The sequence below is a fragment of the Scyliorhinus torazame genome, chromosome 18 (genome assembly GCF_047496885.1).
Source record: "Scyliorhinus torazame isolate Kashiwa2021f chromosome 18, sScyTor2.1, whole genome shotgun sequence".
Taxonomy (NCBI): domain Eukaryota; kingdom Metazoa; phylum Chordata; class Chondrichthyes; order Carcharhiniformes; family Scyliorhinidae; genus Scyliorhinus; species Scyliorhinus torazame.
In genome coordinates, this window is record NC_092724.1 from 88,658,276 (window position 1) to 88,672,732 (window position 14,457).

At 48.4% G+C, this 14,457-nt stretch overlaps 1 protein-coding gene across 7 annotated transcripts in view; it reads left to right on the plus strand.

Moving 5' to 3' along the window:
* Window positions 1–14,457, plus strand: part of LOC140395357 (fas-binding factor 1 homolog) — a 192,561-nt gene that overhangs the window by 66,767 nt on the left and 111,337 nt on the right. For all 7 annotated transcript variants that reach the window (XM_072483003.1, XM_072483006.1, XM_072483007.1 and 4 more), the window contains one exon: window positions 9,927–9,977. In XM_072483003.1, coding sequence (XP_072339104.1) covers window positions 9,927–9,977 — 51 coding nt within the window. The remainder of the gene's footprint in view (window positions 1–9,926; window positions 9,978–14,457) is intronic.

The following is a 14,457-nucleotide window of genomic DNA, read 5'->3' on the forward strand; positions in this document are numbered from 1 at the left end:
ACCTTCCCACACACCACCTCGTCCGCCAGCAGTCCCACATCCAGCCGCCACAACGGGCGTTGGTCCCTCTCCTCTCCCAGCTCCAGTTCCACCCAGTGTGGGGCATGGTCCGAAACGGCTATAGCCGAATACTCCGTCCCCTCCACCCTCGGGAGGAGCGCCCTACCCAGAACAAAGAAATCTATCCGGGAGTAGGCTTTGTGTACATGGGAGAAGAAAGAAAATTCCCTGGCCTGCGGCCTTGCAAACCGCCATGGGTCCACTCCCCCCATCTGATCCATAAACCCCCTAAGTACCTTGGCCGCCGCCGGCCTCTTTCCATTCTTTGATTTGGAGCGGTCTAGTGCTGGATCCAACACTGTATTGAAGTCCCCTCCCATTATCAGGCCTCCTATCTCCAGGTCCGGAATGCGCCCCAACATGCGCCTCATGAATCCTGCATCATCCCAGTTCGGGGCGTATACGTTTACCAACACCACCCACATCCCTTGCAGCCTCCCGCTCACCATTACATATCGCCCTCCATTGTCCGCTACAATAGTCTTGGCCTCAAATTTCACCCGCTTTCCCACCAATATTGCCACCCCTCTATTCTTCGCGTCCAGTCCCGAGTGGAATACCTGTCCTACCCATCCCTTTCTTAGCCTGACCTGGTCTGCCACCTTCAGGTGTGTCTCTTGGAGCATGGCCACGTCCGCCTTCAGTCCCTTTAAGTGCGCGAACACTCGAGCCCTCTTCACCGGCCCATTCAGGCCCCTCACATTCCACGTTATCAGCCAGATTGGAGGGGCTCTCAGCACCCCCCCCACGCCCCGCTGACTAGCCATCTCCTTTTCTGGGCCAGTCCCGTGTCCACGCCTCCCTCACCCTCCAGTCCCCCAGAGGGGGGATCCCCGTCCCGACCACCTCGTCTGTGTCCCATTCCCTTTCGGCCAGTGCAGCAGCAACCCTCCCCCCCCCCGGCTAGACCCCTGTCTAGCTTTTTTGCTCCCCCCCATGTCACTCCCGTAAGTCAGCTGACGCCTGCTGACCCCGGCTTCCCCCGCTGTCCCACTGACCTCCCCGCGTGGGAGTCTCCCAATCCATATGCATTCCTTCGTTCCCCTTACCGCCTTTCTTCCCGCGCGCAGGAAAACACCCCGCTCTTTCCAAAGCCCACTCCGCCCCCTCTGGCGCAGCTCCTGTCGCGGCCTTGTCTCTCTCCCCCAGCCCATGTAACATTTCCTGCGCGTGATTGACCCCCTATATACAACAACCATCACACATCAAACCTCAAACATCCCCCCTACCCTCACAAACCCTCAGTTAGAGTCCAACTTTTCGGCTTGTACCAAGGTCCACGCCTCTTCAGGCGTTTCAAAGTAATAGTGTTGGCCCTTGTGTGTGACCCACAGTCGCGCTGGCTGCAGCATTCCGAATTTCACTTCTTTCCGGTCCAATGCCTCTTTGGCCCGGTTGAAACCCGCTTTCTGCTTTGCAATCTCCGTGCTCCAGTCCGGGTATATTCGGATCTCTGCATTGTCCCACTTACTGCTCCGCTCCTTCTTGGCCCATCTCAGGACCCACTCTCTGTCCGTGAACCGGTGGAACCTCACCACCATCGCCCTTGGCGACTCATTTGCCTGTGGCTTCTTCGCCAGCACCCGATGTGCCCCTCCAACTCCAAGCGGCCTCGAAGGGGCCTTCGTGCCCATCATCGCCTCAAGCATCGTGCTCGCGTGTGCCCCGGCATCAGCCCCCTCCACTCCCTCAGGGAGACCCAGGATTTGCAGATTCTTTCTCCTCGACCTGTTCTCCAGGTCTTCGAGTCTTCCCGCCCACCTCTTGTGTAGCGCCTCGTTCTGCTCCACTCTCAGCGCCAGGCCCACGAGCTCGTCCTCGTTCTGACTGACTCTTTTCTGTACCTCCTGGATCTTAGCTTCGTGGACCTTCTGGGTGATCCCGAGTCCTACAATTGCCGAAAGCATAGGCGCCAACATCTCCTTGCGCATCTCCTCGCGCTGCTCCGCGAAGCAGCGCTTGATGAACTCCTGCAGCTCCCCTTTGCCCCTGGCCGCCGCCATTTTGTTTTCTTTCCCTCGCTTCTCCCGTTGCTCCAGTGCCGCTCCTTTGGCCGTTACACTTCTGGTCCGTTTAAAAAGTCTATGGAACCTCCTGAAAAAGATCTGAGTCAGTTCCAGACGGGAGCTGCCGAATGCGCGACCTACTCCTCCATGGCCGCCACCGGAAGCCTTGTCCCTGCTTCTTCAATGGCCTTGGTAGATCTTTTCACAGTTGTTCCCTCTGCTGCTAGAATTCACCTTTGATAGAGTCAAGTCAGATTGCAGCTTTAAGCTTGCCCTTCCCCCGCCTGCATGCTGGAAGAGGCTTTTGTCTAAACCTGCAGCCAAAGCCAAATCTTTTACTGTTTCTGCCGGGTCTGGTCGCCAAAAGACATAATATTCCTGGGGGACACTGTCAGGGGAATGCTGCAGTCTTCTTGCCACACCGGGAAATGTCAAACAAATGCTGTGGGGGCCATGTAAAAGAGCCCAAAAGTCCGTTCCAAGCGGGAGCTACCGAATATGCGACCTAGCTCTGCATAGCCACACCGGGGGATCAGATTTGTAACTTTAACACAAGTATCCTTTTATTATGTACAGTATTACTATTAAACTCACGGAACATGTAACTGACTATCTACCATCCCCTTCCCAAGCCCTCCTTCCTGACTACCCTCACTCTACGCAAAACAACACGGAGGGGAAAGGGTGGTGGAAAGGGAAATAAAATATGAATAACATGAAAGGATAAAGATATTTGATGAACTGGGAAGACTTCCAGTTAATGTCTTTCTGAAGTTCTGGCTTTTATTTTGGCATTTTTCCTTCTGGACTGAGATGGTTTTCTCTGACAAGTTCATACTTGTTCATATCCAAGTATTATTGTCACTGATTCGTCAGTGGAGGTCAGGACTAACCCATGTCCCATAGTGTGGCTAGTGATTTGCTCATCACATTCGGGCCTGGGGATCGTCCTTGGGCATGTGGTTGTATGGTTGTATCCAAGCCGGGGCTCACCGGTGTCACAGTGTTGGTGGTAGGTTTCTGTCTGGTCCCTACCCTTATCTGGTGGAGTCCTTCCTTCTTACAATATCCCACCCGACTCTTGGGCTCTTGTGCTGACTGGCTGCCTGCTTCACTTCCCTGGTACACAGCTGTCAATCTTTCATATATCATCTCATGATCTTTAGTACGGTTAGGCCCCTGGCCGGTCCCCTATAACTTTACATTTCACATTAGGGCGATTTGGGTCATCGAGGGCATTTAACGTTTTCTGATCTGTCATTTGAATAAAACAATGTCATCTTGCCTAGGGGCAAGGGTCCTGCGTCCCAGCTTTCCTTAACATCTGTAACTCCCTTGATCTTGAGTTCCCAACTGATATAGGGCCTAAGGTATTTCGGAATTGCAAGTAATTCGTAAGCTGCCCTGCAGGAACGTATAGAGTCCCATTTGTATATACATCCTGAGTCCCGTCGTAATAAAAACCTACAACACGCCTTCCCCTTGCGTCTCTCATGACATTTACAGCATCCGATGCACCCGCATGACATCAGTATACATGCGATCATTGGGTTTTATGTCAGTGATGTCCGGTCCCGTCTGGTTCTATGACAAGGAGGTCGATGTCGGTAGTTGCAACCAGAGATGGAATGGGGCCCTAAAGCGTGCTAGCAATAGGATCCTGTGGGTATAAACAAATACCTTCCGATGCTCAATTAGCATTATATCATTCGCATCATCTCCATTCCTTCCTCGTCCGCATCCTCTCCGTGCCTTTGTCCCATAGTCCGAGCCACTCTGGTGGCCCATCTACAAATCCAGATGATTCTTATTACAAATGCAGTGGCTGAAAATGCCATGGATACCCCCTGTTCCATGGGTTCGCTGACCCACCCGAGGGGCCTCTCAATCTTTGTGACTATGGGACTATTCATGAGGGTATGGCTTAACTGTGTCCAATGCTGCCACTGCGGACTGGGTTTTTTGTCTATTAGGGCACACGTTTGTCCGGTGATGATTGCCTCCAAGGGTCCCTCCCATTGAACCCCTAGTCCCTTTTAACTGTCATGATTTTGTCCATTACCCTGTCCCCCGGTGTTGATGGTAGCCCGGTGTTGGTAGTTTTGCCGTATCTCTTATTTGTCCAATATCTATGCTGTTGGTGTGCGATTACCTGACCCTTAAGGAACATGCAGGCGGCCTACCAGATCTTTCATACATTGGAGTACAGTTCCTTTGTTTACCTCGAGTTTTGCCCCTCCAGTTATCACCTTCTCAGGGAGGCGCATTGTTCTTCCTGTCATTCATTCAAAAGTGGTTTGACTCGTTTTCCGGGCGGGGATGGCTCTTTGTCACAACAATATTGCGGGCAAGGCCCATACCCAATTATTCAGTCCTGCAGTATGGCTTTGGCCAGGCTCTTTTCTAAGGTTTGGTTCATCTGATCTACCATTCCCGAGCTCTGGGGATGGTATGGGATGTGGAATCTCTGCTGGATTCTCAAATATTTACAGGTCTCCTTTATGGCTTTTCCTGTGAAATGGGCCCTTGGTCAGAATCCAGTTGGAGGGGCACCTCCCACCATGGTATTATTTCATTATCCAATATCAAAGCCACGGTGCTAACGGTGGTGTCCTTACATGGGAATGCTTCCACCCACTGGGTGAATTGATCTATAATCACTAAACAGTATATTTTACCCTGTACCTGAGGCAAAGGCCCTGTAAAATCTAGTTGCAAATTTTCCCAAGGTCCCTTGGGCTGGCGCTGACTTCCCATTTTAATCTTGCAGGGATGGCCAGGTTCCACTAGGGCGCACTGTATACATTGCTGGCAGAATTTAGCCACATCCCTGCCCATTCCCTTCCACCGCCAACATTCCTTTAATGGTTTGATCATATTGTCTTCTTGTGTGTGCTTCTCCATGGTATATGTATAAGAAGGATTGTTGCACGGCCTCGGGGGCTATTATCTTTCCCTCTCTCCTCCATTTTCCATTATGGTCTATCTGTCCCCTGTTAATTTTTTCACCCCTCTTTTTCCTCTACTGGCGCTTGTTCTTGCACCAGCATTACATCAATATCAGCGCCGTTTGTGCCCTTCACGACCGCTATTCTTGGAGACTGTATCCACACCCATTCCTGCTCTAATAGATTTTTAGTTGCCTGATAGGCCCAACTATTACCTCGCTGTGCATGATTCTCAATTTTCCGATGGGCTTGGACATTAATCACTGCCGCTTCTAAGGGCTGTCGAGCGGCCAAGATCAAGTCCTTGATTAAATTCTCATGCTGTATGTGTCCTCCACTGGACGTCACAAACCCTCGCCTACTCCAAGCTGTTTATAATCATGAACTATCCCTGCTGTCATTGTATACATTGATCCGCATTCCCTTGTCCCATTCCAGGTCCTTCACTAGAACTAGTAATTCAGCTACTTATGCTGAATGGTTCCCAGGTATCTGTTTTCCTGCAATCAACACGCCTTCGCTATCCACTACAGCCCATGCCGTAAAGGGCTCTCCTCTTATAAACTTCCTTGCCCTATCCATGTACAAGTCACTCACTCCCTCTCCCACTCGTGGTTCTTCTGCCAAGCGTCCACTAGTGTCCTCCTCTACTTCCACAATGCTTTCATGCTCTGTTCCTTGTATCGGTAAACCCATCGCGGTATTTTCCCTCACATCTTTACTGATTTCCACATGTCTGTCCCCGGTAAAATATTAGCTTCCCACTTTGAGTGCCTACCATCCAAGAGGCCCTTCAGTCTTCCAGCCTCTAAGAGGTGTGAGGGCTATGGAGGATTATCTTTCCCATCAGTGTGATGGATTCTGATGCATTTATTGCCCATGAGGCGCATGCTAAAGCCCACATGCGTTGTTGCATGCCTGTGGCTACCACATCCATTTGGGTGGAATAATATCCTACTGGTCTTAATCTATCCCCATGCCTCTGGGCTACTACAGCGGCTTGCATTCCACTATTCTCCTGGCAGAAGATGTGGAATGGCTTATTGAAGTCCGGCAACCCCATGGCGGGCGCCTTCACCATCATTTGCTTTAGATCGGAAAAAGCCTGCCCCCACCCCCCCCCACTCTATCGTGTCTTTGCTAGCCTTCCTCCACTTTGTTAAATCTTGTAGGGGTTTTGCAATGGCTGCATACCCTTCCACTATATTTTAAATTCGCCGACTATTGCTGCATTAGTGAAAGTTGCATTTTTGTCAACTGTTTGACTTAAATTACTTCAACAAAGATCTCAAAGATTATAATTTCAGACAGAAACCATCAATGCTTGAAACAGACACACACAAATATCATTCATACACAAGCAGTGAAACATATCAATAAACAAATGAAATATGTAAATGTCCTTGCATTTTCTTTTCTACACTTCAGGTATCTGTAATTAAAAACTCAAAGTTACTTCTCCAGAAAGATAAACCTTAATGATAACATGACTCTACAAACTTCCACATAACAAACGAAGCACACGATTCTTTTGCTTGTAAAGTTAAACAGTTGATCATCAGCCTTCTCTCGCTGCTACAGAATCTTAAGGAGATAAAGCACTGCAAGCTCACACTCTCTTGGCTAAAACAATAAACAGGATCCTCCACTCTTCTTCGCTATAAGACTTACATTATTTATTTGATTCATTTATCTTTTTCTTTTCATTCAAGCCCAATCTTCAACAATTGATTCATAGGCATCGCCTATCCTTTGTTAAATTCAAATCTCAAAGGCATTTCACCCAAACACATTATGAGCTGCAAAACCTTGTATCACGTAATCTAGACACATTGGTTTTCAAATTGCTCAGAAACCCATCAATTGCATGCTGATATAGTCAACGTTTGTGCTCCAATTTATTTTCCTTTATCCGTTATTTTTCCTTCAAACTGATTCAAATTCAAGTTTGAAAGAAATCTTATCAGTTCACCTTTAACTTGTTTTGAAAAATTTAATTTGGCTCACCGCCGAACTGCAAGGGGCTGTACCAGGGTGTAGATTGGCTGCCTCTCCCTCTGAATTATCAGTGATGTTTCTCCACGGCTGCCCTTGGAGTGGCAGTCATGGGGTTTAAATCTTGTTGTACATGCAGGCTCAGAATAATGACACCAGCGTTGTCTGTTTTTTCAATAGTCTGAGCCTCCCTCCATTTCTCACTGCTCCTCGCTTCAGAGACGTTTTTTCATCAGTCTGTCTTTGCCCACCCAACATTAGCTCATACTGTGTTGCATGTGTCCTGCTTCCTACTTCGCAGCTTTTTCCCTTCTTTGGGTCGCACAATTTATTGCTCTGACCGTCTGATACGCAACTCCTCTTCTACTGAGTAGCAAACTAAAACATACTCACCCGCATAGGAGACGTATCATTCTGCTGGAGTCCTGTGGGCTACCCTGCTCGCAGTGCCAAAATCAGTAGGAGCATTTTCAGAGACAGAGGCTTTTATGTGGGGGATTTTCCCCACCGAATTGCAGTTCAACTATCACAAAGACACGTGGAGACAGCAACTCTGGTTCCGACGCCTTAACTTTCCACACTTGGTTCAACGTGCGCGGGTGAATGATTTGGATAAACGCCAAAACCATTCTACTTTGCATTGCTTCAGGTTCAACAGTTATCCAATTTCCAAAAAGCAGTAGCCCACCCCAGTTGGACTCAATCCAATCCTTGTAACTGTAGATTTTACCTTGACCAATGAATGTTACTTTAGGCAGCATGGTGACTGCATGATCAGCTCGTGATTTAGCCCCATTCTGTTCCCTGGCCATCTGTTGTTTTTCAAGACCCTCGCATTCCCTGTCTCTTGCTCTCCCCTACTCCCATTTTTCTTATCTGTGGTTCCTGCTCGTACCATTGTCTGTCTAAGCGCAGGCTGCTGGAGCTGCTGATTAAAAACTGCTGACTGAGCTGGCTGTGTTATTGCTGACCACATTAGTTCTGTCTAATTCTGTCTGTCTTAGGAATGTGGTCAAGTTAGCTAACCTAAATCCCATCATACATTGCGGCCAATACTATTAGCAAGAGTTTAAATGCTTGTTACTGCTATGTTCTCAGAATACATGTTTAATGGTTAATAATGATTACTGGACATACTTTCCATGATTAGTTTCAATCCTCAATAAAATAACTTATGTAGAGCAATTCTCGTGTTATCCTAGTTATCTGGTTTTAAGAGGTCTCATCCCAAGACCCCCCCCCCCCACCTGCTTTCAGCCCTCCTTCAGGGTTGCACTAGAAATGGGGTTTTTGGTTACTGGATTTGTTTATTGTCACGTGTACCGAGGTACAGTGAAAAGTATTTTTCTGCGAGCAGCTCAAACAGATCAATTTGTATATGAAAATAAAATAAAATACATAATAGGGCAACACAGGGTACACAATGTAAATACATAGACACTGGCATCAGGTGAAGCATACCGCAGTGTAGTATTAATCAGGTCTGTCCATAACTGTTAGCTGCTGGGGGGAGGGGGTTTTTTTGTTGGGTCTTTTGTTGGGTGTTGTTGGGTGGAGAGGGGTTCGGAGGTTTTGTTGTTTTGTTTTGCTTTGTTGGATTGTATGCTTAAAATGTTAAAAATCAAATTTTTAAAAAATTGGAACCTGGGTTGGTACCTGAGATGAGAGGGTTGCCCTATGATGAGGGACTGAGTAAATAAATTGAGCCATTATTCGCTGGAGCTTAGGAGCACGAGAGCTGTTCTCATTGAAACATACAAGAGCCTGAAGGGGCTTGACAGGTTAGGCAATGAGAGGTTGTTTTGTACTGGGAGAGGAATTTGGAACACGGGGGCACAGTTTTTGGGGTTGAAAGTTTAGGCCTGAGATGAGGAGAGATGTCTTCACTAAGAGGGATGTGAATCTTTGGAATTGTCTACCTCAGAGGGTTGTAGATGCTCCATCATCGGGTTTATTCATGACTTAGCGTGATATATTTATGAGGGAATCGGGAATATGGGGAGCAGGCGGGAAAGTGGTGTTGAGGTAGAAGATGGTATTTATAATAATTTTTATTGTCACAAGTAGGCTTACATTAACACTGCAATGAAATTAGTGTGAAAAGCCCCTAGTCGCCACATTCCGGCGCATGTTCAGGTACACAGAGGGGGAATTCAGAATCCAAATTACCTAACAGCATGTCTTTCGGGACTTGTGGGAGGAAACCGGAGCACCCGGAGGAAACCCACGCAGACACGGGGAGAACGTACAGACTCCGCACAGACCCAAGCCGGGAATCGAACCTGGGACCCTGGAGCTGTGAAGCAACAGTGCTACCCACTGTGCTAGGGCCGAATGGTCGACTCCTGCTCCTGCGTCTTATGTTCCTACATTTGGGGTAGCACAGTGGTTAGCACAGTTGCTTCACAGCACCAGGGTCCCAGGTTCGATTCCCGGCTTGGGTAACTGGCTGTGCGAAGTCTGCACGTTCTCCCTGTGTCTGCCGAGTTTTCTCCAAGTTCACCGGTTTCCTCCCACAGTCCAAATATGTGCAGGTTAGATGGATTGGCCATACTAAATTGCTCTTATTGTCCAAAAAGGATAGGTGGAGTACTGGGTCGGGGATAGGGTGGAGGTGTGGGCTTAAGTGCTAACCACTGCACCACAGTGCTGCCGGGATATACCTTCTTAAGGACGCTGAGATATGAAACCCATCTGTTTTTATCTTCATCCTCCTCTGTCCTCTCTCCTCCTAACAACGCCTTTAACAGAAATGCTTTTGGTTTGTACATTGGGAACAAAATAGCTGAACTGATTACAGGTGTAGTTCTGTTGATGTTAAAATGCAGGAAGCAGTGCTGCGTGCTGTTACAGGACTGTCTTGCAGCATTACACCACCACTGAATTCAAGGGAGCTTTACTGTTTTCTTTTGTGCAGGAGTCAGAGATTTCAGATGCTGATCCTCAGGCTTTGCTAGTAACCATGAAGGTAAGAAAGGTTTGCTAAGTTGTTACAGTCAGTATTGTAGTTTTGTTGCAGTGAACCTATTCAATAACGGAGAGCAGGGAGTGATTGTGAACCTGAAGCGTAACTCTTTGGGTTCAGATCATAGCTCATCTACCACAGTTGAGCTCCCAGATTACATTTCAATCCTGTTCCCAATTTGGGTAGTGCTCTGAAAAAGAGTCATATGGACGCAAAATGTTAACTGTGTTTCTCTCTCCACAGATGGAGATGTAGGAGATATTGGTTAAGAGTTAAAAGTGTTTCATTTTATTTTTAAGCATTGTTTAACTGGTAATTGTAAGCTGTATTTCTGTGCTGTTAAAGTTAATTTAATACTCTTAATAATAACGTTTGTTTTAATATGCCATATCCTTATTTGTGCGTGAAATCATTCCTGGAGCGAAGTATCCTTTCCTCACAGTTTTACAAATCTAAAAACAAAAGATTTGGGTTCCAGTCCAGTGTCCTAGCCACTGTTGGGGTCTGGTCTGAGATTGTAACAGATGGGTGTGACAGGCCAGTAGGGCATGTAAGCTCAGAAAGGCACAATGCCATGTTGCCCTGAAAACAGCAAATACCAGGCCACCCAGCCAAAATGTTGCCCCCCCAGCGTCATCAGTCTGTGCTCAAATAGATAATCGGGTTCTTGCATGCATGTGGGCAGACATAGGTTATGTGTTGTGCCGCACAAAGTAGGAAACCTTACTTAGTTATGTGCTTTCTTCATTGTCAGAAAGCGTGGAATGTGAAAAAGTAGCAGGTTACTGCAGCCAGTAGTCCAGTAGTATGATTATGAAGGATGTGGCCATGCATGATCAGCAGTGGAAGGCTGAGTCTTCATCCAGATGTTCAGAAAAGGTTCACCATGGAGTGTAGTTATCATGGGCCCTCCCAACATTTGTTGTCCATTCAGAGGTGCATTTGAGAAAGTTGTGATGATCTGACTTCTTGAGAAGATGGGCAGCACGGTAGCACAAGTGGCTAGCACTGTGGCTTCACAGTGCCAGGGTCCCAGATTCGATTTCCCGCTGGGTCACTGTCTATGCGGAATCTGCACGTTCTTCCCATGAGTGCGCGGGTTTCCCCCGGGTTCTCCGGTTTCCTCCCACAGTCCAAAGACGTGCAGGTTAGGTGGATTGGCCATGATAAATTGCCCTTAGTGACCAAAAAAGATGAGATGGGGTTATTGGGTTACGGGGATAGGGTGAAAGTGAGGGCTGAAGTGGGTCGGTGCAGACTCGATGGACCGAATGTCCTCCTCCTGCACTGTATGTTCTATGTTAAGATGCAGGTGTAGTTCCACGCATAGTCATGCGTGGAAGGCAGTGAAATGCACATGAGTGTTCTTTAATGAAAGCACAGCAACCCTCCACAGGACAGGATGTTATGAGTCTTTGAGTGAAGCTCGCACATGTGGGAGTTCCCATTTGATTGAAGCCTATGCCCTTCTTGTTACATTCCTTATCTTGTTCTTCAAGATAGCCAAGGACGAAGTGTTGACAAAGAACATAAAACTATATGTTTAAATCAAAACTAATTTATTTTACACGACTTAACTTGATTTGGTTCGCACATTCTACTCAGTAACAGATAACAAAATAATAGTACTGAATCTGTGATACAGGAATTAATAATCTCTCTAATATATAAACTGCACTCTACCTCAACCTCACACTATCCTTCTACATCAAATTCTCCATCAGCTTCTCCCAGCATGCCTAGAGACGCAGCCTTTTATAAGATCGCTCATCTAGTGTTGATATACATGAACATCCCCTTGTTAACCCTTGACTATACTTGGACTATACATATCAGGCTGTTGGAGAGGCTGTGGACTGACAAGGGGGCCCCAGTGAGTTGCAGCAATGAATGTTGTAGATGTCACACATTTGTCGTGTTAGGTACACTGGTCTAACACTGGATGCAGCTTAGATCAGAAAGATACTCCAGACAGCGCCTTGATGGGCGGGATTGAAGCCTGACTGGTGGCCTCGTGAGTTGAGGTATCAGGAGGCGGCAAAACAACAGAAGGAAACGGAGAAGAATGTGGTTGCGGGCAGGCAACTTTGCACAGTGTCCGTCTGCTCCGTCGCACAACAGAACCATCAGCCAGATGCACAACATACGAGCGGGAGGCAGCCTGTAGAACAACAACAGCTGGAGCTGACCAGCCTCCATCAGGGATCTTGACCCCGAACATGTATCTGACGGGGATAACGCGGGCAAATCGGTGGCATGAGCATCATAGCCCTGTTTTTGCTGGTCTCTGCAGCACCGGGAGGTGATCCAGGTTGGGCACGTGTATGGTTGGAAGTATCATTCGCAGGTCCCTGTTCATCAGGAGTTGAGCCGGTGATATGCCAGTGGACAGTGGGGTCGCCCTGTACACAAGCAGCACAAGGTGAATGTCAGAAGCAGAATCCGCGGCCTTGCAGATGAGCTGCTTCACTCTGTGCACCCCTTTCTCAAATTTTCCGTTTGACTGCGGATAGTGCGGCTGGAGGTGACGTGTTTGAACTGATACGACTGGACAGACAGAGACCATGGCTGCTGAAGCACGGGCCATTGTCACTCATGACAGTGAGTGGGATACCATGCCTGGAGAACGTCTCCTTACAGGCCTTGATGACGGTCCGCGATGTGAGGTCTGAGAGCTTCACGACTTCAGGGTAATTGGAAAAGTAATCAATGATTAATACGTAATCATGACCATTTGCATGAAAGAGGTCAATGCCAACCTTGGACCACGGAGAGGTTTCGATTTCATGCTGCTGAAGTGTCTCCTTACTCTGCGCTGGCTGGAAGAGTTGACAGGTCGCACAGTTAAGGACCATGTTCACGATGTCCTGGCTGATCCCGGGCGAATAGACAGCCTGCCTGGCTCTGCGTCTGCACTTTTCCACACCCAGGTGGCCCTCATGGATTTGACGGAGTACCAAGCTCTGGAGACTGTGTGGAATTACAATCCGGTCCAGTTTGAGGAGGATACCATCAACCACCGACCCGTCGGGTCGTCCTTTACATTGAAAATTTGAGGGCACTGCTCTTTTTGCCAGCCATTGGCTAGGTGGTGCATAACACGCTGCAAGAGGGAGTCTTTGGCTGTCTCCTCACGGATACGAATCACCTTCTCATCTGATGCCGGGAGGGTGCGAGCACATAGCTGCACCTGTGACTCAACCTGTGACTTAATTTGCCGGATGACGTTCAGTGGTTCTCTAGGCACGGTGATGGAGCGGAACAGTGAATCGGCAATGATGAACCCTTGCCAGGCGTGGAGACCAGGTCAAAGTGGTACCTTCTGAGTTTGAGGAGGATGCGCTGCAACCGAGGCGTCATGTCATTAAGGTGCTTGTGGATAATGTGGACCAGTGGCCTGTGATCCGTCTCGAGTGTGAATGTCGGCAGGCCATAGACATAGTCGTGAAACTTGAGAATGCCAGTGAGAAGGCCCAGGCATTCCTTCTCAATTTGTACATACCTTTGTTCTGTGGGCATCATTGCCCTTGATGCGTAGGCAACCGGTGCCCAGGATGAAGTGTCATCGCGTTGCAGCAGGACCGCACCGATGCCATCCTGGCTCGCATCTGTCGAGATTTTCGTTTCCCTGTCTGGGTCGAAAAATGCCAAATACGGGTGCAGTGGTGAGCTTGGCTTTCAGCTCCAACCACTCTGCACTGATGGGCCGACTTCCACTCGAAGGCAGTGGACTTCTTCACTAGGTTTCGTAGGACCGTGGTGTGTGAGGCCATGTTTGGGATGAACTTGCCCAGAAAATTGACCATGCCCAGGAAGCACAATACCGCCGTCTTGTCTTCCGGGACCTTCATGGCTGCGACGGCCTTGCCCTCGTCTGTGTCCGGGCGCACGCCCTGCTGAGAGATCTGGTCTCCTAGGAACTTGAGTGTCGACATGCCAAAGCAACATTTGGCCCTGTTGAGCTTAAGGCATTGGCGTGGACAGGGCGGAATATCTGCTGGAGACGGGAAACATTCTCCTCAGGGGTCGTGGACCATATGATGACGTCGTCCATGTACACACGAACCTCTTCAGTGCCCTCCATCATCTGCTCCATGATGTGATGAAATATCTCCGATGCTGAGACGATGCTGAACTGCATACGGTTATAGCAGTACCTGCCAAATGGTGTGTTGAAGGTGCAAAGCTTTCTGCTGGACTCATCCAGCTGGATTTGCCAGAATCCATGTGACGCATCTAACTTCGTAAAAATCCGAGCATGTGCCATCTCACTGGTGAGTTCCTCCCGCTTCGGGATGGGGTAGTGTTCACGCATTATATTCTGGTTGAGATCCTTGGGATCAATGCAGGTGCGCAGGTCTCCAGAGGGTTTTTTAACCACCACCATCGAGCTGACCCAGCCAGTCAGTTTGGTTACCCTGGAAATGATCCCCTGCTGCTGCAGCTCCTTGAGCTGTTCCTTCAGGCGCTCCTTCAGCGGAAC